The 26,167-nt window shown below is 43.4% G+C and overlaps 2 protein-coding genes across 3 annotated transcripts in view; one reads left to right on the forward strand and one right to left on the reverse strand.

The window, feature by feature from the left end:
- The window catches only part of Arpc1 (Actin-related protein 2/3 complex, subunit 1A), a 40,327-nt gene extending 34,996 nt beyond the window's left edge, over positions 1-5,331 (reverse strand). The window contains exon 1 of the mRNA XM_075868606.1: positions 5,193-5,331. The gene's annotated coding sequence lies outside the window, so the exon portion shown is untranslated. The remainder of the gene's footprint in view (positions 1-5,192) is intronic.
- On the forward strand, positions 75-25,164 carry LOC119180295 (transmembrane protein 104). 2 transcript variants are annotated; one of them, XM_075868605.1, is made up of 13 exons: positions 75-301; positions 3,960-4,081; positions 5,274-5,412; positions 9,514-9,648; positions 11,146-11,218; positions 11,860-11,927; positions 12,004-12,034; positions 12,987-13,086; positions 14,726-14,852; positions 16,115-16,208; positions 17,510-17,802; positions 20,736-20,981; positions 21,811-25,164. In XM_075868605.1, the coding sequence occupies exons 1-13, from the start codon at positions 257-259 to the stop codon at positions 22,117-22,119; spliced, it is 1,782 nt and encodes a 593-aa protein (XP_075724720.1). In that variant the 5' UTR covers positions 75-256; the 3' UTR covers positions 22,120-25,164. The 2 variants fall into 2 exon arrangements, with proteins under 2 accessions (XP_075724720.1, XP_037287351.2); XM_037431454.2 differs by lacking the exon at positions 9,514-9,648 and having other exon boundaries at positions 77-301.
- The last annotated feature ends 1,003 nt before the right edge of the window (positions 25,165-26,167 follow it).

A 26,167-nucleotide genomic window follows, 5' to 3' on the forward strand; every position in this document is an offset into this window, starting at 1 on the left:
GCTTCAATAAAAAGCTTTAGCAACATTCAAAACATGATTAAGTAGATAAGATTCACGTAAATAGCCGTGATGTGGTGCTGCGGTCGCCAGTGCGCTCAGCTGCTGGTGTCGTCGGCTGGGGTTTTGTGGCTTCGCAATGCCAGCAGCGCGTACTACGCTTCTAAATTATCTTAGTTGAAATTTTTAATACTCGTTTTAACCCTTACTACTCGCAATTTTTACAGCGCTTTGTTGTTAATTTCTAGCGAAACCAATCATGGCAGGCGACTTGGCGGACGCGAACGACAGTATTTCGCCTCTGGTGAGCATTCGTTGTTCTCAATTGTGCGATTCCCTGCGCTTTTACTTATTCCGCATCAATTTTTTTTCTCGCTCGGTCTGCAAGGCGTGATTGTCGCCACGCAAAGAGTCCTCGTCGTTCACGTTTTAGCGTACTCGGTTGGGCCGAAAACTTTCCTCCGAGTACTGCCCCCTGCAGCGGTCTTGGCGAGCGCTCATTGATAGCGAAAGCAAATGACGTGTTACACGGCAGTTCGTGATGAGCGGCTCACACGCACTTGTCTGTTAATTACTCCTTTTCTAACTGCCACTGCTTGAGTGGGCTAAGCAGCTGTTGCGCGCAGCGTCCATGTGTTTTCGTGTGCGTTATCCTCCCTCCTGGAAGCGACGTTTTCCCGGCGTTGCTGTTCGTCTAGCGGGCTCCAGTGTGCGCTACGAAAATGCGCCTAAGAAGCACGTAGATTATTTAAAGAAGATCTAGTAGCTCGCGGCCAGATTTTGTTTAGTGATGCTGTGCGCAGAATTTACGTAATTGGGTTATCGCGCAATGGATACGACAAAGTGAAAGTCCGTTCCTTCCGTGTCTTGTCGCATGCACTGTCTAGCAGTAGAGAAACAAACTGTGGTGTCGTCGTTTATTAAAGTAGTGTCATGTAGTTCAAATTAGAAGTTGTGACTGGGCGCTTGTGCTGACGTAAAGGCTTCCCGTGTTATGTGGGGAAATGCTGGAGGAGTTAAACCAGCATTTTCGGAGGTCGGTTTGCATCTCTGATCGCTCGGCATGTTTTTCAAAATGTCAAATCACGTTCTTTTTTTTAACTTTGATTAATACCAGCGAACTTGTCCACCTCGAGCCACTTAGTTTTACACCGTCGAAAGTGATTTTCTGTATTCTGGTGATCTCGTAGCCAAAGCCGGCTTGTAGCTGCTGGCATGGATGATATACTTCCTGTGAACAGTTTCACTAAACCGTCCTCTCAAAAGCTTCCTGTGTTTGGCTGTCCTTTCATGTAATTCTACTAACCGACTTGGACTTGGGCAAGCATCTTTTGTTGGGAAGAACTAGTGTGTGTGATAAGTGACAGGCACGCGGCTTTTGTTATCACCACGTATCTTTATTTGGTCTGCTTTCGCAACATAGATTTCGGAAGGACAGTGTGTCTCTCAACATGTTTTTTGTATCTGTCAGTTTAAGCTATTTTGATAATTCAAACCTTATTCAGTTATATAAGAAGGAAGTGCGGATGGTTGTGCATGTTGCTTGATATCACGCTCGGTATGAGCTACACCTTGGAAGCACGTTGGAGCGCGTAAGGTTATATAGGGGTGTCAATCGTGGCATGCTTTGAGTTAACAGGAGAGGACTTGGTTTTTCCTGTGAGCCTGGACTTGTTATCACTTGGTATCATGCTCGCCCTTGTTTTGTCCTGTGGTGACATCGACTTCACAAATGTTAACTTCAAGGGTGAAAGCAAGCAAAGGGGGAGTGGGAGGGCAATGCGTGCTCACAGGGGCTGCTGAACCCTGTTCCATTAACTCTGGAAATATGCCCTGATCAGCACTTGGCCATACGCCTGCGTGGTGTTGCACGCTGAGCATGATAGTACACACTTCAAGAAACGGCACAAAAGACCACAGGCTCTCAACAATTGTGAAAGAAACAACGCACTGCAGTATATACCAGCAGGATGCCATCGATAGATGGAAAGTGCTTTACCTCCATATTGACAGCCGCCAGCAGTACTACATACAGACTCCGAAAAATTTGTGACCAAGAATTTTAGCTCCTTGGTCTATAACACTATTGGCGTGGCAGTTAACTGTGCCATCTTCTGAGTTGCAATCATCTCGTAGCACTGAGTGCATCTTCTCTTGCTCTGCTGTTTTTTGATATATATATATATATATATATATATATTCTTCGAGAATAGTGCAGTATAGGAAACAAAACAATAAAATATTTATTTAATCCTAACAGTTTCGGCTGGTGGACCAGCCTTCTTCAGAGGATGTAAGTCATTTCAATTACACCCTCATTTCACTTACATCCTCCGAAGAAGGCTGGTCCACCAGCCGAAACTATTAGGATTAAATATTTTATTGTTTTGTTTCCTATACTGCACTATTCTCGAAGTTTATAACTTTTTTTACGGTAGCCTGAAGAAACTCTGATCATCTATTTCATCTATATATATATATATATATATATAGATGAAATAGATATATAACGCTTCATTTGTGCTCTATTCGTGACATAGGTGTGTAACTATATTGCTGGAGCCTCCTGTGCAAGAACCCTTTGTCGTTGCTGCTTCTCCAAAGCAGTCTCTATTCCCGCTGACTCTGTAGCTGGTGTCGCACATATCTTAATCTAGAAACGCGTTTATCTGGTCATTGGAACCCTGACCACCACACAAAAGACCCTTGAAGTTAACAGTAGAACAGAAAAAAAACAATGCATGTAACTAAAACCTGAAATGCTGCTCCTGTTGTGTTCAAAGCAGCAGACATTTCTTGCCACTGTGAGTTACCGTAGTTGAAAACTTATTCATCTTGACACTTAGAGCTATACTTATAAGGTTAGAGAAAGAGAACTTTGTGGGGCAGCACGGTTCTAATGCTTCCATTTAACACTCATTACCACAACTTCCCCTTCCAGGATACATACATGATTCGTCTAGCTTCGTATAATTGTCGTTCAAGCGCACGAATAAACAGAAAGAAAGAGAGGGCAAGTGCTTTCTCGTAACTAAACGATTTATTAGAAAGGGAAGAATATATAAGCAGGCAATAGCCTGGTTATATGTTCTTCTCTTTCTAAAAAATTATTTACTTGCCAGAAAACGTTTGTCCTCTCTTCCTTTCTGTTTATTCGTGCGCTTGAACGACCGTTATACCATGCATATCCAACTAGCGCAACTTTCGATTTTGTTGTCTAGCTTCTGTTGGTAAGAATCTTCTTATATTCACTGGGGTTCGTGTTGTGATGCACCGACACGACACCGCACCATTTTGTCATGGCTTTCTAAAAACTAGTGTTTTCCCAAACAGCTTATTGTGCCTTGCAGATATAAGCAAAACATTTGGAAATCAACCTTGGGCACACCCAGCAAACACGTGTGTGGAAGTGTTTTACACATTGCAGACCAAAAATAATTGTGTGTTGCCAATCCACCTACCGGGGTGATATTGTGGTTATGATGTTCAAAGGCTGGCCTCAAGGTTGCCAAGTTGAATGCCAGCCGTGGTAGCAGCATTGTGGTAGGGGCAAAATGTTTGAGGCCCGTGTACTTTGATTTAGGTGCGCGATAGAGAACCCCAGGTGTTTGAAATTTCCAGAGCCCTCCGCTGCGTCTCTCATAATCATCTCGTGGTTTTGGGCGTAGCACCATAATTACTATGCCACCCATTCGTTGAAATGCCGGATAAAAAAATGTCTATATTTTCCTTGTAACTGTAAAATCTACAAGTTTCGCACAGGTCTGTATGCTAGTGATAAGACTGGTGATTATAAACTGCTTGTTTTTTGTGCATCTTTCTCTGAAGCTGTTTGTTTCGCACAAGGCATCGGTACATCTTTCCCAGCATGCTCAGTTGGTGTTTTGTCATTTGCATTGCACTGGTCCTTATGTTTTTTTTTTTTTTCCCACTTATTGATTCAACATTGTGACTTCTTTCAGGTGGGACTGGTGTACATATTCAACTTGATAGTCGGCACAGGCGCACTTACAATGCCCGCAGCTTTTAAAGATGCCGGCTGGCTTCTCAGTCTCATCATCGTCGTCGTGCTCGCCTTTATGAGGTGAGAGAACAGGTTTTTGTCACTCTTGTCAGATGATCCTGCCATCTTTTGGGCACGGAGGCCTGACATTTGGCGCATACTCTCAAAAGAAAACACTGAAAGCAATATAGGGGATTACAGACTAGGTGGCAGGCGGTCAAGTGATACGCATGCTGTCAAAAATTTTTAAAGTTCACATCTTTTCTGTCCTGTTTAACCCAGTAAACAGTTCGACTTACGGGAGACTTCGACCATTAACGTTTGTCTTTCCATGTTCATACGAAAACAATTACTGGGAGCTTTGTGCCTCATGTGAATGTGGCCTGTAACAAAAAAAAAATGCAATGATGGCTCAAAATGGTTCAGAAACTGTCGCGAGACATCTTGGGCCTGTAGAACCTATGCAGAATGGGCAAAAGTGTGATGCATACATACTTAGGATTATAGGACTCAATATGGTCATTGCACAGCCATTAGAAATACGCAAGTCAATTAGTTGATTTTAAAGGAGGTATCCTGGTTATTGTTCGAAGGGACCACGACACCCAATCTTTGCTCATTAGTATCTGCGTTGTGTGGCCAGTGGCTATGGTCGTGTGTGGTTTCGTAGTGGCTGGAAATTCGGTAGTAGAGGGCTCCACTTCAATAAGCACAGAATGTCGCACACGCTGTAGTAATATGGCAGTTGCTGGCTGTGCGCGGGGTTTATTACTGGCGACTTCTAGGGCCCATTTTCCAATGAAATACTTTTTTGCAGTCCATTTTCCATACATGCGCAGGCACAGTAGACCGTCTATATACATGCATACTTCTATTTTATGCTGAAAATGGCACTTTGCTAAATGATTGGGTCATGGTCCCTTTAATTAGTTCGAAGTATGTTCTGTGTATCCTCTCTATGCACATCAAAGGTGCTAAGGCGCTCACATTCAAGTACTACATTCATACTCAACATCATGATTTTTCAATTGTTAGCATTTGAGAAAGCACGAGCATTAGCTGGATGTCAAGAAAGCTTAAGATTTATCTAATGTACTGACGTATAGGCATCAAATCTATCCATCGTTTTCTTTGCTACTTAGACTTTATTTGTAAAATAAGCTGTTATCGTGTTTCAAATAAAATCGTTCACCTGACTGCATGGTGCCCCTTCATGCGGTAGCGTCTTGATTCCTGTGCGTTGCACCCCTTTTTTTGTTGTCGCCTGTGGCAGCTATTTGACGACGACGTTTGTGATCGAGGCCATGGCTTCGGCCAATGCTCTCGTCCACTGGAAGACGCTGCAGCACTACAAGCGGGTGGTGGACGAGGAGGAGAGCACCATCACGCAGGCCAAGCAAGACGACATGGTGGTGAGTCGCTCATTGCTGCACGTGGTTGCCAGCTGCATAGCTGTTGCCACTTCGCTTTCAACACAGCGCAGAACTCTCAGCGAAATCGTACAACATCGCAGCTGCAGCACATGGCAGAAGTTGTCTCATACCACACATAGTTTTATAACAGTTCACTAGAGGGACATCTTTTGCAAATGTCTATGGGAGGTGCATCACTTGGCATGTCAGCAAGCATGGGAATAATGGGCATTACAGTGATTTGTCTAATTTAATCCTTTCGACTTTGTTTGGCCTGCTGCCACTCTGTTGCAAGTAGAAGTTCAGCTGTCCTACTTTACCAGCTCGACCCTTCTTGGCTTGCCAATTTGAATCTGCTTGTGAGGTTCACAATGAATCATTCTTTTATTCAAAACAAGAGCCTACAATGCAACAATAAAGGAAAGAAGTAGAAACTTAAGGGCTAATTTTTCTGTATTAGACACAATATTTATTAGAACTACAATAAAAGCTTGTTAATATGAATTCGAAGGGGACTACAGAATAGTTTGAATTGAGCAGTTTGAATTTGCTGGTTGGCACTGGAATGAATAGCCATCACGCTGCACTGCGTGAAGAGGAAAAAAAAGTTACCTCTGTACTCATTATCGTGAATTAGGCGCTACTACACGTTTGTTGCGAGCGATCTAACAGCAAGAAGAATTGATCAGTCAGTGAAATGCCAGAAACAAGCACAGATGTGCATTCATGTGAGCAGTGAACCATAATTTTTAAACATATGATGCCATTTATGCTCCCAAACTTGTCTTTCTTTTCATTGCAGAGTTAATGCAATTAACATTAAAAGTACTTGATTTGCATTCTCTTGTGTTTTATCTGTCACGGCTCCATGAGCATTGTTTGTAGCTTGCCTAGGAGTGCTGACAGTGCAGCATCTGAATTAATGGCTGTGAATTGCCTCTGTTTTATTGTTTTACATCTCTAGCAAATTGGTTTTGTTTGGTTTTGCAACACATTGTGATCAGGGGCAGGGGCAACTTCTGTGATGAGCATTGAAAAACAGGGGCTTGCAATTCAAAATATGATTGTGCATACAGACTTTTTGACACTTTTGTTTTCATACTACATACATTTAAGCTCTTCTAAGGCAGCATGGTCTTACCACAGACTGCAGAGGTTTTTACCACAGACTGCAGAACTGTGAGCCGACTTCAAGATTAGGCAGGTTCTGGAACAAACAACCTCTTAGAGGCATATATATTGATTATTAAAACAGATGATCTGTTTCTATCAAGAGAACCCAGCTGGAAGGTTATACTTTTTGAACAAAACAACGAAGTTCTGTTCAAAAAGGGTCTGCCAGTATGCTGTGGGAGTGATAATGGCGTCCGCCGCAGATGTTTTCACTCTGAGCGGAGGAGCATGCATCCAGGCACTCTAGGTTCGAGGGGGGAAGGGGGGGTTAAAACTGGAGAGCGCGTCAAAGAAGTCTCTTCTTGATTTCAGATCAGGGCACTCGAAATTGATTAAACGAGGTATAGCCACTTCCGCTATAAGGTCCGCCCTCAATAAGAGTTGTCCCCATCGTATGCTTGACAGCGTTAACTATCAGGTGGCGAGGCTGCGTGATGCAGGCTTTCCTCACTCTATCATTTCTACGACTTGCGATAAGCTGCTGCGTGAGGTCAAGGGGCAGTCCTCCCGAGTGAAAGAAAAAGATTTTAGCCGTTCTGTCTACATTCCATATGTTCATTCTTTTTCGCACAGATTAAAGAAAGTAGCATCTAAGTTCAGATTAAACGTTGGGTTTTCAAGCAGAACGAAGCTTAAGGGACTTTGCCAGGCAGTAAACACTCGCATAGAAGGCAGGAAGACTGGAATTTATCAGCAGTGTAGTATCAAACATACTATGAAGTTTCTCCCGTGCATGCAGAATGTCGTGTACTCAACCCCATTTTCATGCGGGCGAGAGTACATTGGTCAGACCGGGCGTTGTGTCAATATACGGCTAAGGGAACACCACAGTTCCTTGAAAGGATTTGCGCATTCACATTTGTCTTTGCATTGCCGTGAATGTGGATGCCACCCACTTTTTGAAAAAACAAAAGTACTCTTCAAGCACCCAGACAAGCTTTCAAGAGAAATTATGGAGGCATTTTTTATAAATAAGAAAGGGTCTCAATGCGTTAGCCAGCCGTCTATCGCCTTACTTGGTAATGAATTATCTTTGTTAGATAGTGGCTAAAGTTCATTCGTCTGCTCATGCCCGGTTTTCTTGGCGACATTGGAATCTTATAGTTTGAAGTATGTGTTATTTTTGTGGCAGGATTGCGTGCACATGACAAAGCCTTGTCGCCGTGTATAATTTTTATCGATTGAGGGGGCTGGTTTGGTCACGAGGTCTTCTGTTCTGTCTATATATATATTCTCGTGTTTTCAATAAAAATTTCAGTTGAAAGTCAGCGCTGTACCGTGTCCTTCTATCGCTCCTGTCCGGGTGTTTCGCGCTGTTAACCACGATGGAGAGCGCGGTTTACTTGAACCTAGAGGTGCCTTGATGCCCCCTCCTCCGCTCGGAGGGAAGACATCTGCGGTGGCCGCCGTTGTCACTCTCTCTGCATACTGGTGTTGCTCTGGTGCGTAGTAACCCATTAGCTAACGCAGATGGTTGTAGCCCTGAATAACTGAACATCCAGGCATAACATGCAGAAGAAAGCCGTCACGTGAGCTATACAGCTTGGGGAAGATGCTGCAGGCACTACAATGGCGGAGGGTGCAGTACAAGAGGTGGCAGCACCCTGAGCGGAGGCGCGTGCATCGAGGCACCCTATTTTAACCCTTTGAATTCTGGATCGTAGGCGTTGCCAGACACATTTTTTGTTCTTCTGAAATCAATGCTCCGCTTCCACTCATGACAAGTCCCCGAATTCTGAAGTCTCTAGGCTGAACCGGTGGGAAGAAGAAATGGGCACACTGCCCCTAGCCGCCCATTGTCCAGGGCTTTTAGCACAAAGGCAGGCTAACCTCTGGTCATTTAGAGTAACAGCCTGGATCCCAAGAGATGGCAAGCACGTGAGTCTGAGGAAGACACTTCTCTGAGCAGATGAGCTTAAATAGTTTACAGAGATGATGTTGCAGCAGCAAGCACAGGAGTGAGTAAATTCAAAAAACGTGAGAGAGGCCTTTGCCCTGCAGTTGGCATAGTTAAGCCGAGGTAGATGTACAAGGATCTTTAGCATTGATGTTAAGGTAGAGCATTGATGCAACTTATCAATCATTTATCGATTGCCTGTTTGATTTCAGGGCATTTGTGATATTTGTTCTGTGCCTGTGTTCACGACTTGTGGTGTGTGTAGTTGCTTTGGACTCTGTGAAGCTGCGAGCAGCAACGCTTGCGCTGCTGGCAGAAAATTTTTGACAGACTCGCACCTCCTCGTACACTTAGTTATGCTGGCTTATTGTGAAACTTGTGCTGCTTTTGTGTGAATTTATCCTGCGCTGTATGTTCTGCGGTGTAACGCCTCTACCAACTTGCTCAACTCTGAAACCGTAACACTATTCAAAGAATTGCCAGATGATGGCAAAGGATTAGACCATGATGAATGCTTATCATCTAGCCTAACCTACTTTCGTTCTTATACTCAAGATAGGTTTATAATGGCTAGATTAAAGAATTGCCTGCCTTACCAATTGTGCTTAACTTTATGAATTTCATGCAAAAGCACATAAAGATAAACATAGGCGTGTGCGGGGTTTCCCTTCAAGGGGGGCGGCGACAGCTCGTCACAGCGCCCCTTTTCCCTGTTCCTGTTAAGTCTCTATGTGGGGCAGACTTTGTGCCCCCTCCCCTCTTCTTAGGGGATTACGGGGGTGTGGCGACCACCCCCTCTGCTCCCCTCATGCGTGTGCTTACGGAAATAAAGCTACCTTGAGCTGAGGTTGTTTCACATGAACGTGTTCTTATAGTCAGATTCGTAATGCTTGCATGGGGTTATGGACAGCTGGTTCTACTGTTGCACAAGACATGTTTATTGAACTGTATTATTTTTGCTGAGGATGCTCCTGCCAGTTGCGGTGATGCCAACTGTGCGGTCGACGATGCTCTTGGCTTTTTCTTTCCAGTACTGTGCTTTGGGGTGCTCTAAGTGCTTGAAATGCAGTGAGTGCCCTACAGTGAAACTCATAGGCCGCTCAGTGGCCGCCAAGGCGAAACTACCAAAGAGAAACTATCTGGCAATTCAGATTCAAAAAGTAACTGTGTGAGTAACGAGCGCATGGAATCTCCCTGGACTGCGGACAAACGTGGTGGCGGGTCATGCCAAATTGGCCACTTCTGTTGTGCTGTCGAAAACAATGTTTGCCTTGAACCTGTATTGTAAAGTCTCGTTTATTCTCTGCTGTTTCGTTTTTTGGCCAGCCTCGGCTTTTCTCTTTGCTGTGGTATATCTGCTGAATGCTTTTTTTTCTGTCTTGGTGAGTCTTCGTATTCACTGTGCTGTAAAATTCGTTTTGTCTTATTTGGTGATGGAAAAGGCTTGTGTGTGTTTAATGTATTACACTTCCTAGTACGTATTTGAAAAATAATTTTTTGCTTTTGTGTGGAGAAAAAATGGTCTATTATACTGACACAGTAGCTGTAAATGATTAGCTCAATTTGCAAGATTAATGCATTTTCTAGCATGACTAATTAAGTGAATTGTTACTGAAAGGCGATGTTCACACTGTACATTTCCGTGTGTGCGACTAATGCAGGACAGTGGTAACTATTATGAGGTCCCTGTGCTGCTGTGGAGCTAAGCAGGCTTATAATGGTGGTGTTTTATACCAGCTATCTTAGCATAGCTCCCCCATTGCCACATTTTATTTTATGATGGGAACATACACAAATTTATCCAGCATGCAGTGTTATTTATGCAACTGAGAAAAACAAAGTTCTGGTTATGGAGCCAGAGAGGCATTGTCCAGTAATCAATGACACATCAATGACACTGAAAACTAAAAATGGAACACTTGTGCATGCATAACTCGAGTATGTGCCGGATCCATGTAATGAGAAAATTTTCATGGCATCTTATGGAACAAAAAAATGATAGGCATCATCTAGAGACTGGAACAGGGCAGACTAGATTAAAAAAAAGAACATTGCTAGGTGACATTGAGAATGAAGAGTGGACATGAGAAAGTCGCATGACTCGTCAGGCAGGTAACTATTTGCGAGTCGGAGCAACAGAATAGAATACCAAGAGATTGGGAATGCGTCTGACAACAGCAGAGCTTCAGTAAATAGGTAACGGGCAATGCGCAAGCATGAAATGGAAACGGCTCACACAAGATACGGTAAACTGGAAATCGTTCGGAGAGGCCTTTGTCCTGCCGTGCACATCAGATGGGCTGAGAATGACTATAATGTGTAACCTTTGTATTCAGGAACGCTTCTTGGCTTGACTTGCCACTACCATCAATGCAGCACAAACACGTTCAAAACGCACTGCTCTAGGAGGTGCTAAGGCAGAACAAACACATTTAAAACGCAATGTATCGAAGGTAGTGGCAAGTCAAGGAGCATATCTGGATACGGGAGTAAATCTTGATTATGCTTCAAAAGAGTGGAGTGCGGTGCAGGCTCTATAGGGTAGATAGACTTTGTCACAGAGCACCAGCGTAGAAGTTTCCAGAGTGTGTTGAATGAAGCTTTGCGGCATGTTCATCTTGTAGCTTTACCTCATTCCTCTGCTTTCTCTGATTGGTCTCCAGAATGAACTCAGGACGGATGACATCATCTCCAAGTGTGTGGATGAAGATGAAAGAGTGCCCCTTCTCTTAAGCAGTTGAGTTTTTGAAATCGCTCACATTTACCTTCGGATGTCTTGCTTTTATTGTGATTTTGCAGTACGAAGTGTGAAGTACAATGTTGCGCAAGTGCGTGGCCTTCTGGCACATGATGCAAAAATTTTCACCCTTTAATCGATTGAACAGTTACTGAAAGGTGATTGATTGCACTTCTATATTGCAGTAGACTCTCGTTGAACCGAACCTGAAGGGGTTGGGAAAATATGTTTAACAGGAGTGCCATCTACCGAGATGTGCACTGGGGTGCAGAATCCAGCTACAAAACCAACTGCGTCAGTGGCAGTTGTTCCAATTAATAATCAAATAGTGGTTTTGGGACGTTAAACCCCACAAATCAATCAATCAATCAGTTGTTCAGTGGCAGTTGTTCCATTTAGGCCGCAATTTTGTTAACAAGATTTCAGTTTACTGAGAGTTTATTGGGCATCGTATGTTTCAGCAAACAAACGTAAGCAAAAAAATGTGATGTGAAGAAAATGCAATGCTAGTAACTCCTTCAAAAGCACAGAGGAATAAGGGTGCTTAGGGAGATTTTAAGTAAATCGCAGAAAAATGTAGCAGCAAAGATTTAATGATGCTGATTGTCAAACAGTGTGCATTTTTGGCTCTTGTTTTCAGGTGCGGCAGAGCGAATGGCGGAATCTTCACACGTCAATTACTTCGCCATTACTGAACGTTTTGAGCTGGTATAAATACCTTCTCATCTCCACCAACCAATTTTGTTGAAATTGTGCTCTCTTTAACACTGTTTTCTCCATGCAGGGCAAAATGGCATCCCTCTTTTTTAGCAAAGGTGGGTGTTGTCCAGTCTCCGCTCGTGTGCTACCTGAAACCTTTAAATTGCACATCATGAGTTCGAGCATCTCGTCTTGTTCTTTGCATATTAGCCTGGTACACGATGCCTCAAGAGGCCGTAAAATACCATCCCTGAAATTCGCTTCACTTTGAAGTAACCTCCTCGAGGACCCCTGTACATTGTCTAGTTATAGCTTAGCCTAGTCACCTGTTTACGGGGAGACGTGGGTTTAAAAACAACTTCTTTTTAATGGTTGGTTGAACTAAATGAAATTTGGTACACTTCTTCAGTTTTTACTGAATATTTCAAGTGTCTCGGTAGTTTGTAAGTAGCTACATAACAAAAAGTATACCAATTTGCATTTTTCAACATGCGTGTTTCGGGGATTTTCAGCAAGATTGCCTCAAAGTGGGATTAGCTGGGGATGCTATTTATTTTGCTATAATATATAAATCGCATTGTAATTCTTGATAATTATGAATAGTTGATAGTGAAAAATGTTCACATATATTTTCATCTATTTGTATTCTATTAAAGGTTTGTTCAAAATAATCAGATGCATTGTTATTGTGCATGGCTTAGTAATGTTACCGAAATATCCCCATAAGAAATGTTTTCAGAAACTAGATATCATTTGCTCTAATGCAGATGATATGAATCAACTCGAATAATTGTAATCTGTAGAAAATAAGAAAAAAAATGTGTTAAACTTCATTCATTTGTCCCAATTAATAAAGAAAATTTTTGAAAGACTCAAATCTCTCCTAGCGCTTAAGCTATGGGGTCTGAGTATGATATTTATGCTGCTTTTGTGTGAACCTATCCTGTGCTGTATGTCCTGTGATGTATAACACTTTTACCAACTAGCTGAACATTGAAAAGGTCATCCAGGGTACTTCAAAACACGAGAGGAAAGCTTGTGTCATTTCGTGTCGTTTCTCTTCTGCAGTTGGCGTGAATCTCTTCTATATCTGCATTGCTGTGTACCTGTATGGAGACCTTGCCATATACGGCGCGGCTATTTCGAAGTCTGTTCGGGACGTAGCATGGTAAGCTGCTCATCATTTCTTCTTCTTTCTTCTGTTTTTTTCTTCCAAAAGCTGCTTTTACAAGTTCGCCTGCACTGTGTGTGCACTGTTCAGTTTCATGAAAGGCTAATGGCAAACTTTAGCGTCAAGACTTTCTCCTTCCTGGAAAAGAGGCAAAAGGCAGGCTAGTTGGTAGATAACTTTAAACTTGAAAAAAGAGTGCAAAGATGAGGTGAAAAGAAGGGACATAAGAACTGGCGCTTTCATGTGTCTTCATGTTCCTTGTTATGTGAATAAAAATTTCAGTGTGCTGTCGACGCGCGTTCTTGTCTCGCCTGCCTTCCTCTCGTCTTTGCACTCTTTTCAGGTTTTTTGCTCTTATTTTTTTGTTCCACTTTCTTTGAAGAATGTACGTTAGACTCGTTAGACGGAACCTCAAGCGACCAGGATAACGTGTTCCATTTAACAGGACTGCAGTTTCCCGAGAGGTTAACTGGGGTGTAGAGGCAAGTATGAAGGCAATCGTGTCAATGCAATTCGTTTCATTTAAGCAGCGATTTTGTTCAAGACTCTCAATAAAAGGAGATATGTTACTGTATAACTGTGGGGACTCCATTGCAGTACAGAATAAAATATGTGTACTTCTACAAGGAGGAAAATCTGAACATACCTAATGGCATAGTATCAAGCACTGTCCAAGCTTCTTTTCAAACATTAAAGAAGAAAGACTTAGTAGGAGAGCAGGCAGAGCAAGGCTACCTTGCACATATTCACCAGTTATGAAAGACTCTTACTGGCATAGCACTTTTGGGGACTGACTATTATTTAAAACTGACTCGTGTACATGCAATATTTATTTAATATAGACATACCATACAGTTACATTCATTCTGTTCTGTGGCATTCATGTGTCAAAGTTATGCATTGGTGTGAGTACAAATTAACTGTTCCTCTTTATTGTGAATCAAAACCCCCCCTCTTTTCCCCTCACCCCCCTCCAACTCCTTTTGCTAGCTTAGCACCTAAAGTGTTGCGTTGCTAAATTTGAGGGGACTGGTTCAATGGCCGGCCATATCAGCTGCATTTTGATGCTGCCAGATCGCAAAGAACACCAGTGTGCTTGGATTGAAGTGTAGGTTAAGGAAACTCTGGCAGTCAAAATTGGTTTGTGGTCTCCGACCATGGCGAGTTTTGTAATAGCATCTTTACTCTCCCCTGTGACTGCCCAGCATTTATGTAGTGGGTCGTAAAATATACATCTATGCTAATCATGCAAAAAGGATGGATCCTAGCACAAGGGGATGTGTGAAACCATTTAAATATCTTCCACCTTTTCACTCTAAATTAACTGTAAAGTAGGTGCAAAAACATTGTTTTCAATACAAGTTTCTTGAAAGCACAACTAATCAAGATGTATGGTCAAAATATTTCACATCTAAATGTTTGTTTCCTAACTGGCTGCTGTTTATATTTGTCGCCTCTTCATATTAACTCAAGTAACTTGAGCTTATTAGGGCTGCAACTAGATAACAATGTAATAATATTTTTTTACTCTTTCTGTGCTAACTGCATTGTTAGTGAAGTCGAAATGTTTGGTGCATGCTTATGCAGAAGTCTAATGGTACTCTGTAATGAAATTTCTGTCCCGTTCTCCTTGTAGCCAGCTACCAGCGACAGCAGTGGAGAACTCTACCATGTCCAATCTCACGAATGTAACCCTTTCAAATGACTTGCCATGCTGGGCAAACTACTCCCTCACTCGTGGGAATGCCTACAGGATATTTTTGGTACAAATTTTTCTTTTCTTGCTGTGTAAGGTCGGGCTTATGGATTTTGTGGCTTTGTGGCAGAGAATTGCATCGCACTGCAGTATAGCAGAATAGTTGTTTGCCACTTATTTAACATCAATTGTGGTCACAATATCAGCTGTCTGTTTGTTAAGAGTGTAACAAGCATTGCAAGAGTACTCCACTGCAAGAGTACTCCACTGCAAGTGTACTCCACTGCAAGTGTGCAAGCATTGCTGTGACTTAACAGGCTATGCTCTAGCGTTGATAGTTGTGGCGGCATCACGCCAGCCTTTGCTGCCGGCATTTTGTTTCAATAAATGCTACGTCTTTAGTGAATGCAAATGCCAGCATTACATTGGACCGCACGCTGCCCTTTGCACACCAGGATAGTCAGTGCACGGTTAGCCCTTGATGGGCACACTACTGAATTTACAAAAATGTGTTGATCCATATCGTAGCACTTGGCCCAAAGGACGAAACAAAAGGTGCAACTTGATTTCCACAGTGCATGAAACCTGCAGGAAGCTTTTGTGCCAGTCTGTCTGCTATGTTCAATGCCGTTTTTCGGTTTATCATGACATTTAGCAGTCTCCTTCAAAATCTGTCGTGGAGCGTCCATTTCAGCACACTAGTGCATTCTAGTTTTGGGCAAAGCACAGCAATGCTCTTTTTAGGGTTGGTTCCAGAAGTTGTACATGAATTCGCAGAAAAAGTATGTACGTATTGTGTGGCTTGAGCACATCTCCTAAAATTAGTTGTTGGCCAACTCTACGCTTCAAAACATACAGTGGCTAATTCCATAAGGACACAATGTTTTTCGCAGAGCACACGTGCATAATTGTGGAGGAGTTGTGCCTTGGACACCTGTTGTGCTCAACTTTTTTAGATTTGAGCTCCATACGATTCAAGTTGCCCCGTGTAGACAATAGCAGGGTGTCTTTTGGAGCGTTAGTTTCACTAATTGATCGAACCATGCACAAATTGCTGTTTAAAGCTCTTCTGGTGGTCATTGCAAAGTTACTTGCTAACAGCACTCATTCTGGTGGGAGGGTTGGTAGTGACCCATTCTTTGGGGATACCACACAACAGACAATGCTCGAAAAGAAAACGAGACGAGCTCCTTTTTTGTCCCATTTCCTTCTTGTGTATTGTTTGTTGTGCGCTGCCCAAGAATGAACAATTGTTCACTAGAGCTGTTCAAATCTGTTTGCGAGGCTCGACAGGCCAACCGACTTGTCCTGTTGTGCATGTCTCCTCAGTTGATGTTCCTCTGTATGGTTGGGCCGTTCACCTTCTTCAACATGCAAAAGACAAAGTACTTGCAGATATTCACGACCCTGATGCGCTGGATTGGTGAGCACCTTTTTTCACTCGCTCGTATAAAGCAGCACGAACCGATTAGCAGAAGCATTTGCTGCTGTGCTTTTATTTTTGAACTTTTAGTTTCTTTCACCATGTTTGTTGACATGTCTCATTGAATGTCGACCCCCTCCCCCATGATATTTTTAGCATTAAGTGTCTTGCATTAATTTGAGTTGAGGTGTCATCCTCACACGGCCTTTTTTTTTCTTTTTGTAGTTTTACCTTTGTCCCAGAAACTATGAAGGCAGACTAAAATTTCCGTATTCACCTTTAGCATTCCTTTAATAAAGTGCTCTTCATCATGTTTAAGCATTGAAAATGGTCTTCAGTGATATCTCGATCAGTGTGATATCGTGAGAAAACAATTACCCTGTTTGTTTGTTTTAGTTTTTGCTGTATCCAGCAAACGCATTGCAATCTCTTGCCCCTGTGTCATACATATGCACCGTCGGCTTGGCTATGCAGAACAGAACTTTAAGATTGCCATGAATTGCTTAGCGCTCAATACAGCCACTTTACAACAGAGTGTACGACAAGAAATTGTGACTGAAGCTTTGCAAAAAGTAAAAAGACTGGTGTCATAGCTACAATGCTTTATGATCGATGGCATGTCATACTTTTTTTTTTGTTTTTACCAACAGGTATATTTTTGTAAGTATCTACTATGTGGTGTTGATATTTCCTCCAATTTAAGCATTATATGCATTATGAGAAGGCGGTGAGACGGCTTCCACACAGTACAGGCTGTAGAATCCTGTAGACACCTGTGAAGCTGACCATGTCGATGACCTGTTGTCTAGCCTGGGGAGGTCACTTCAGTGAAAATTTCATAAGTTATAGGAGCAAATTGATGACACTTGATGGGCAGACATAGTTTGTCTTGTTAATAAAATTAAAATCTGTTAAGAGAAAAGCATTTTATTTTGCGAGATACAACATTTCATAGACCATTATTGTCATTCCCTGAATAACAATTGAAGGGTAAATTTATCAAGATTTTTTTCACGAGCGTATTCACGAGGGCCTGTTTTAAGCTATAATGCTAGTGTTTTATTTTTTAATGTTCAATTGAGCTTCAACAAAAGTATTTTTGAAGCATCCAATAGATAGTTTTACAGACTACTTTTACAAGAAAACAATTACAGAAATTGACATGACAAATTTACCAGAAGGTTCGCAAAATGTGAAATTAGTTAAATTAGAGGAGGCGCTTGCTTGAAACTTTACAGCATGTTCTCATCAGTTTCCATGTGTCAATAAATGTGTACTCCCCTCTTTTCTACGTGCAACAGCCTTCGTCTCGATGATCCTGCTGTGTGCTCTGGCCCTGGGCCAGGGCAAGGGTCAGGGCCACCCAGCCATGGCAGTGCCCACGGGACTGCCCAACCTGTTTGGCGTGTGCGTTTACTCGTTCATGTGCCATCACTCGCTGCCCTCACTTGTGACTCCGTGGCGAGAGAAGCGACACCTTTTTCCGCTGCTGGCGGCCGACTACACCCTCATCCTGGGCTTCTACACTCTGCTCAGCTTCACTGGCATCTTCACGTTTCCCGAACTGCACGACATGTACACCCTCGACTTCCAGGTGGGCTTGGTTTGACATGTGGGTTTTAATGTGCCAAAGCAACTTGTGCTGCTAGAGATGTCGTAGCAGAGTGCTCGGAGTAGTTACGACTTCTTGGAGTTCTTTAATAACCCTACCGTGATCGTTCACAACTGTACTAGGTCACATGTGGACCCAATGATGACTGCATTCACTGTAGTTGTGTCCTTCGATGCAAGATGGCTCCATAATGTGGGAATCAAGGCTGGCCCATCATCATCGGGCGGGCTTTGTCGCCTATTTGTGACGGTCTCGTGTCCTATTATGACATTTCCCTCCTCTCTGATCTGTTGGAGCTGGGAGAGCGGGAGTGATGTTAACCCCTCTCACCCTGTAGCGGAAGTCGACAGTGGCGCTGCGCTCAAATCTCCCGGGACGTTTCGCGTGCCCGCACGCATGTCGGGAGTCAGCCGGTAACACTACAAACAACAAAAGTTGGCAAGCATTCTTTTCCCTTCTGTCGGCTCCCTTTTGTTTGGAGCTTGCTCAGACTCGTCAATTGCACCTTGTGTTCGCAGCAAATGCTTACCTTTTGGTGCCATTTCCGAACGCTAGCCGAAGAACTGTGCGCTGTTTTGCGCGAGGGTCGTACTAAGCAGACCCGTACTTCTCGAAGCCAACGCCACCGCAGTTTGCCCTCACTCAAGCGATCAGGCCCTGTTGTCCTTGATTGTAGAGGGCGCAGCATATTCGTGTGGGCCCATTTCCCTCAGCGGCGTGTCACCGTGAATCCTTCGTGCCTACGAAGATGTGCTCGCGGCACACTTTGTGTTGTACTTTCGCTCGAAGAGTAGATAAGCCTCCTTTGATTTCCCACCGCATTTAGCAACAGGGGCTGTACTGCGTTTTTGGTGCTGCCGCAGGCAATAAAGTGTTGCGCCTTGTTTGAGAACAGTACTTGTGTACAGTGTGTGTACGAACACGTGTGCAGCAGCATTAGTTATGCGAAGCGACGGTGGAAGCAGCCCTCTTGCTCACTAAGACCAAACTCGCACTAGTGGCTGTACTCCTGCAGGATACGTGTACACTGCAACTTGTCCATGTTTTTTTTTTCATAAAGTTTATTCCTTCGCCTGTTCCTCTTCTTTCATTGCATTGCTGCCTCTGTTACACAATTAGAAAAAATATCGAAATGTTATTTCATTGAAATAACTACAGTTTTATTCGAAAGGAAAAGATTTACAGAGTGAGCAAAAAATATTCTCATTATGTCACTTTTTTTTTTCTTTCTCTTCGGTTGCAAAAGGTTTCACAAGCACATAAATTAAAGTACATCAGCCTCTAACATTTCGTTTCTAATGAAAATGTGACCACTGCAGCTGGAATCGAACTCGCATCTACAGAGTCTGTAGCCGAGTACCATGGCTGGTGTACCTTGTCAGCAGCTTTTTTTTTAGTGTCTGCAAAAAGCTACAAGGCCATGTTGCTGCTAGTGTTGGGGAAAACCAAGGTTAGCCTCATAAACTCTGATAAACGTTTGTGCGCCTTGAGGTATCAAATAAGTTGTCTAAGTTTACTCGTCATCAGTTCACTGGTCACTGCTTTAGTGGAATGTACACCCGTTAGCAAAAGTGTATGAACCACGGGAGTGCATGCTGAATTCCCTGTTTGTGCCGTTTATTGACGAGATGTCCTAGAAACTAAAGTTCGGCTAGTTGGTGGTTCATGCTTGGATGTAAAAACAGCGCAAGTGAACAGACAGAGACTGAAGAAGAGACGATAAGGCACTGAACTCGCAACTAAACTTTATTCAAAGGAATATGCACACATACCAGGCAGAAGAGCAGCAGAGCAAACGAGGTACAAAGAAGAATCTAATGACAAAGAAACTCGACACATTTGTAAAGACCCGAGCTGTCTGCTGATTAAACAGTCTCCGACGAATATCTCTCGAAAGCATTACTCTGACGGAATTCATCGAAAAAATTCTCCCGATGGTAAACGGCTCGCCGCTGGACGGCACGAATGGTAGAAGTGTACGGACGCAAACGGTCCGTATACTTTTGCTCACGGACGTACAACGAAAAATGGAGGTGTGGATATGCTGCCTATTTGGTGCTGTCTTTCAGTGCAATTAATTTACCCTCTCTCTCATTTTAGGTGTGCAAATGTTTTCAACCATAAAGATCGTAGTTTTAATCGGAATGTGAACTTTATTGTTGACATCATTGTGATTTTTTGTTTGCTCATCTTCTGGCAAGCATTGCGTACGAACACTGGCTACATAGTAGTGCTCATTGCTGACTCCACGTTGCTACAACGTTTTGAATTCTGCCTTGAAGGGCCAGTCAACAACCTCAGACTTTTCGACTACACCCCCTGAAGAAGCTCGGCGATTCGTTGGGCAGACTGCAGCGATCACGTTTGCCTAGTATTGCAGCGCTGCGCACCGCGCAGAGCCTCCACTTTCGAAATACGATTCCTGCACTCCTTTCCTACACTTGACCAATCCTCCTTTCGCACGCAGTGACACAAAGTTGCCGATCGGCGACTTGACGAAGCACGCAGCTCGTCAATTAATTGGTTGGAACCATTCAAGACGAAGGGCTATGCCCTCCACTCCCTGTGTGACAGAAGGGTGGCGAGACTGCACGAAAATTTGTAACCGGCTGAAACTGATGTTCTAAACCTGTAACTTCTTTAATATAGCATGTATTCACAAAATATCCTTAGCAGCATGTCTACAAAGCAAAAGTGCACATATGTCTTCATAAAATTTTTGGACGTCAGGGTTGTTTACTGGCCCTTTTAACATTGCATGTGTGGCTTTGACATTATGGCAACAATGTGTTTTTGTGTACTACACTTTCTGAAGTTTTTGAAATGGTGGGTTGTTACGGCTATGGGTTCTATCTTGACTTGGAACTAATGTCGTTTTCTTTTCCTTTTTTTTTTTTTTTTTTGCTAATATGCAGCCATACAGTGACACTGGGAGCTCCATCATTCCGAGCATTCCAGTGCTCCAGTACTTCCTCTCTCTCTTCCCAGTGTTCACACTGAGCACCAACTTTCCCATTATTGCCATCACGCTGCGCAACAACCTGCGCTCCCTCTTTCTACGCGAGGAATCCAGCCAGCAGGGATCCAGATCCCGAAGCTTAACGTCATCGGGCAGTTCCAACCAGAGCAGTACAGCGCCGCCGCCACAGTCTTGCAACCAGGTGGGTGCCTCTTCCTTCATAAAAACACTAAAGAGAAAAACTGCTTCTCCAGTATTGGTAAATTGCCCTTTCACAATACACTCAAACTTCGTTAAAACGATTTCATCTTGCATGAAAATAAGTGCATTATATACGAAAATTTGTTATAAAGGCCTAATTCTAACATTATTGCAAGACTTCTTCATTTGCTTCGTTATAGCCAATATTTCGTTATATCTGAGTTCGTTATGTCGAGGTTTGAATGTACCGAAAGTACCGCCCTGGCCGCGAAAAGATATGTTGTAAGCAAGAGAACGTACTAAACTAATTCTGGTAAAGACAAGTTCTCACACGAACTCGCTGGGATGTTGTTTTATTTTGAGGTCATTTACTCGGCCCTACCAAGTTCTCGGTTAGCTGGAATGAAATGCAATTTCCTCAAAAAATGGCAGAGACTTAACGTACCAAGTTGCAGTTTCAGGAAGTTTCGCTGGCCCAATGTGGCCAAAACATGGAGGAAGAAAAAAAACTTTAAATTCATGGCATCATGTAGACCTGCATGTGCAAGAACTTGGGTGTATGAAATTTAAGAACTAAACTTTGACCTCAATTTCGTTCTCTATTACAAAAGCAGTGATGGGGAATGTAATGATGGGGAATGTAATGAAGTCCCAAAACAAGTTTTACTTGCAAATGTGTCGAGCAAATAATTATGAAAGGATAACAGAGTTCATAATTGAAACATTGTTGTTGAGCAGTTTTGTAAAGCAAGTGCGCTTCTTGTGTGCTTGACAGATATGTTTATGAATATTCTGTCATAAGTCTTGTAAATTATCCACTTTTTTTATAGGTGCTTGTAGAGCGCTTCTTCTTCCCATTGCTGGCCTTGCTTCCGCCCATTGCCGTTGCATTAGCCACCGAGAGCGTAGAGTTTCTTGTTGGCTTCACCGGTTCCTACGCCGGTGCCTTCATTCAGTACATCATACCAGTGGCACTGGTGCACCAGGCAAGGAAGCAGGTGCTAGAGGCACTGGGGCTCGGCGTCGAAAACCAACATGCCTCGCCGTTCCGCCACGGTGCTTGGCTTATCTTTGTGCTGGTGTGGGCAGTGGCCTGCGTGACGCTGGTCACCGTGAACCACATCATCATACGGGCATAGCGTGCCTTCCTGTGGTGGCGACACAGCAGCATCGACGTGTTTGCGTCAGTGGTTGGAGTTTTGAAAGTACCTCAGTTTTACCGGTGTTCAGCGTTCCTTCAAACCTGTACAGTGTTCGCCATAGAACTCTCTTGCGGATTCAAATGCCAGTGATAGTACGGTCTCCTGTCCTTTCACCACAGTCATGGGCGTGCACTTAGGCTCCTGATCAACTGGCACCATTTCGTTCGCTTTCAGCCAGGTGTGTCACGTTATTGAGTGGCAACGATAGCATTGCTACCACCAAGCCAATTTCACATATCTTGTTCTTGAATGCATTTTCGTAGCCCTAATGTAGTGGAGAACACATCTGGTTGAAAATGGACAACAGACAACTACTTGCCATTTTTTGTGGCCTGCAGTCAATCTACAGCAAAACTGAGGTAGCCTGTGTGCCGTTTGTGCATATTTTACTGCACACCAGTAGATATGAAGTGCTGTTAGCAATGATCCAAAATGCACCTCGGACTAACAAGCAGGAGCATCTGGTGCAAAGTGGATAGCAAGGTATTTTCAGGCCGAGCTCTGCCCATTTTTAACAAGTCTGTTTCGTGGTCAAAATTATCTGTGCAAATGCTCATTTTGTGTTGATATCCTCTCGGTGTTTTCAACATGGACATACTTGACCACACATTGGGCATGATGGATGGCGGCAATCATGTCTGGTCAGCCAGACCCATCTGGGACTCGTTTCTTTAATCGTGGCCCAGTGCTGAAGTCTTCCACACTCTGCAACGTGCATTTTTCACACCATATGCATCAGTATGCAGCAGTGATTGTTCTCTATGCCCCTCCTGCCCACGAAACTTTCTCTCGTATCATATTCTTGGCTGACCACTTTGAAAGATGCATTCGCCAGGAGTGTGTCGTAGTGATCAGCCCGATTGTTGTGTGAACAAGAGGGCGTGACTGTTACACCTGTTTAGTGCTTTGTGCTACAATGTTATGCGACAGGCATGAATGGGTAGTGTGTGGTACAGAGTGCGCTCGTCTAGCCACTGGTGTAAACTGAAAGCGGTGTTCACATGACTGGTTGAGTGCAGTCTGGCTGTGCTTCATTTGAGGTGTTGCAGATTATTGTTGGCATCGGCCGTTGCCACGCATGGCCGGTGCAGTATGTGTTGCTCCATAATGGGGGCAGTGCCAATGAGGGAACAGTGCGCTGTTGATACAGATGCCTTTACTCCACCTTATTGTACCTGAATGCAGCACATGAACTGTTTGAACTAGAGCACACTGTTAACACCTCCTGCCTTCTCCTCCCCCTTTTCCTTTATCCAGTCAGCAAAGGTGTTAATATTACTCCCTAAAAAAATGCACATAAGCTGTTAGCAGGTCATTTGTACAATAAGGGACCGCCATTCCAAATGCATAGTAGCAAGAAATTCAGGCCTGATACTGCGTGTCATGTTCCTCTTGCTTGGCACCATGTCCGCGGTGGTCGCAAGGTGTAAAACTCTTCCACTTGTGTGCTAGAACAGTTAAACAACACACTGCCATTCCAAAGAGACAGAGGATGTGTGTTGGGACTAATTTCGCCTCTGAAGCTGGGCCCATGGGGCCTATCTATTTACTTTTGTGGACCACTTAATTGCTTCTAACCACTTAATTGCTTCTTGGCGTGCAGTTTGCATAACAATTTTATTGGCCACCTGCTCTTGGAGTATGGGTTTTGTTTTTGCAGCCTTTACAGCTCGTTTAATTTCAAGTTGGGACTGTACCTTTTTTTGCTTTTAAGATTGCATGTGGTGTTGTAGGCTTCACGATCGGTAAACAAAATGGTGCAACTAGGATCTTAAACTCTTACGCAAAATAATTTATTTGTTGTAGATGTGCTCTGTTGTGTTTGCCATGCTTGTTGACGGTTTTGCTGCATGCCATGGCTGCATAATTACTATGCTCTATTAATGGGTTATATTAAGATTGTTTTTTTTCTAGTGTTCCTTTTACGTGGAATTTTTGCTTGCCATAATCTCTAGTGTACTAGGTTGAACTTCTTAAAATTTAATTAAGGCAATTCCAAATGTGTGCATCTGCACACAGGTTTTGTTGATTAAGGGTTACAATGGCTTTGTTGCAGTTGCAGTGTTCGTGCAGAATCCAATCTTGATGCAAACTGAACGTGGTGGTAAACATCAAACACCATTATTGTCGGAGTGATGGGACCACTCATTTTATAACTCGCACTTTTCTTTTCTCGGTCTCGAGCTGTGAGCATTTTTTAAACTGCCCACAGTGTGCAATTCCGTCCATACCCGTCATGGTGTAAAGGCACAGGACTGTTATTGTCTGCAAGAGTCAACAGGAAACGCAGATCCAGTGCAGTCATTCAGACTTTGCAAGCATCTGACAACTGTCATTCCCAACATTTTTTTTGCTTTTTTTTTCCCCAAATAGGACTAGTGTCAATAACAAATTGTTGGTGACATGTTTGCAAAATGTCCCTAGTGTACAAAGTAACATTTTCTGAGAAGTGGAATCCACCCTTTAATGTGTGGGCATCACTTGCTATTTTTTCACTGATGGATTTTTTGTGCCCTTGCCTTGGATTTGAAGTGTCCTTTGTTATTGGATTTCATGCTAGCCTCTTAGGTCCCCTGTGGTGTGCCCAAAGTGCGTTCTACACTTTCATTTGCTGTCAAAAGTTCCCGTTCATTTTCGTCTTTCTCGCTGTCTTTAAAGATGCAGACAGACTGATGAACTGCGTGGTGAACTTGTCTAGTCGTGAAAAACGCAGGCCTTTTGCCATTTTATTCTCCACAGAACCTTGCATGCACCAATGTGTCGTAAGTTACTGTTTATTTTTAGCTTCTCTTGTTTGTTCTTATCCCTGCTAAAGGGAATAAGCCCCTGCACAGTTTCACAGGCCACAACCCTTCACTCTTCATGAATTAAGCTTATTTGAACAGTGCGTGTGAGATTTTGTGTTTGTTCACTACTGTGTTATTTGCAGGGCTGCTTTCCATCTTGCCTATGAACGAGTAATAAATTGTATTTTTGAGTAGACTCTGGCCTTGTGCAATGTTTCTCTCGCATAGTGTTGTAAAGATGCATTATATCATAAGTGAAGTGACAGCACTACAGTAATGCAGTCACTTGTAAAGAGTGAGTGCATTTCGAGTACACAGCTCTGAATTGAATAGGCTGCACGAGGAAAGGCAGGGGTGGTGCAAGGATTTTTTTTTTTTACTAGGTGGGGAGGGGGGATTTTTTTAGGGGGACAGAAAGGGTGGGGAGCATATGGGTTTTGTTTTGGCTTTGCTTGCTCACGAGAATGGGGGGGGGGGGGGGGGGGGCATGCGAAATTTTTCAGCCCCCTCCCCCCTATACCGTGTGCTCGCGCGAGGCCTGGCGCCAGCAGAAAGGGCACAAACCTGAAACGCTCCTGAATAAAGGGCATAAACCACGGCGCCGATTGACAACCAAATCCGTTTTATTCTTTCAGTCAGAGTATATACTCACCACTATAATTTCTTCGTGTGGAATTTTTAGCGCTGTTGTTTTTACTGGAAATCGCAAACTAACCAGTCCTCATGCGTACCCTGCTGCGAACATCTGTATGTACGCCTTTCGTCGTCATTGCGTGCATGCAAGCATTGCGAAATCGCGCCATTTCGCTACGGCGAAATGGCGTGGCCTGAAAATCTTGCAAATTTCGCTGCAGTGAATTTTGTAAAATTCTGGACCGCGCACACGCCTATGCACTAAAGGAGCTCGCTTTAGGATCGCCTTTTTGGGGGGTCACTGGGGCTAGCCGACATGAACTTGCCGCCATTTTAACTGCGAGAAATGCGCAGGGCGGACTTCACTTTGAATGTTCGCCTGTTCCCCGTGTTCTTAGGGCAGTTTTTAAAAATTCGCGGTATATAGGTAGACTGTTATATCCCAACTACAGTAATGCTAAATCACTTGCAGTATGACAAGCTACCAACATGCCCAACAAGTTTTGACACGCATTGCTATTTCCCTAATGGTACTCAAGTCTCCCTGTGAAGTCGCTAGCTTTGTA

Source organism: Rhipicephalus microplus, chromosome 7 (genome assembly GCF_043290135.1).
Source record: "Rhipicephalus microplus isolate Deutch F79 chromosome 7, USDA_Rmic, whole genome shotgun sequence".
Taxonomy (NCBI): Eukaryota; Metazoa; Arthropoda; class Arachnida; order Ixodida; family Ixodidae; genus Rhipicephalus; species Rhipicephalus microplus.

Bases quoted from the DNA above. Each gene is read 5' to 3' on its own strand.
- LOC119180295 (XM_075868605.1), top strand. From the start codon at position 257: ATGGCAGGCGACTTGGCGGACGCGAACGACAGTATTTCGCCTCTG. The intron at 4,082-5,273 runs GTGAGAGAACAG...CGCCTGTGGCAG, and splicing joins GTCGTGCTCGCCTTTATGAG to CTATTTGACGACGACGTTTG. The intron at 20,982-21,810 runs GTGGGTGCCTCT...CTTTTTTTATAG, and splicing joins CGCCACAGTCTTGCAACCAG to GTGCTTGTAGAGCGCTTCTT.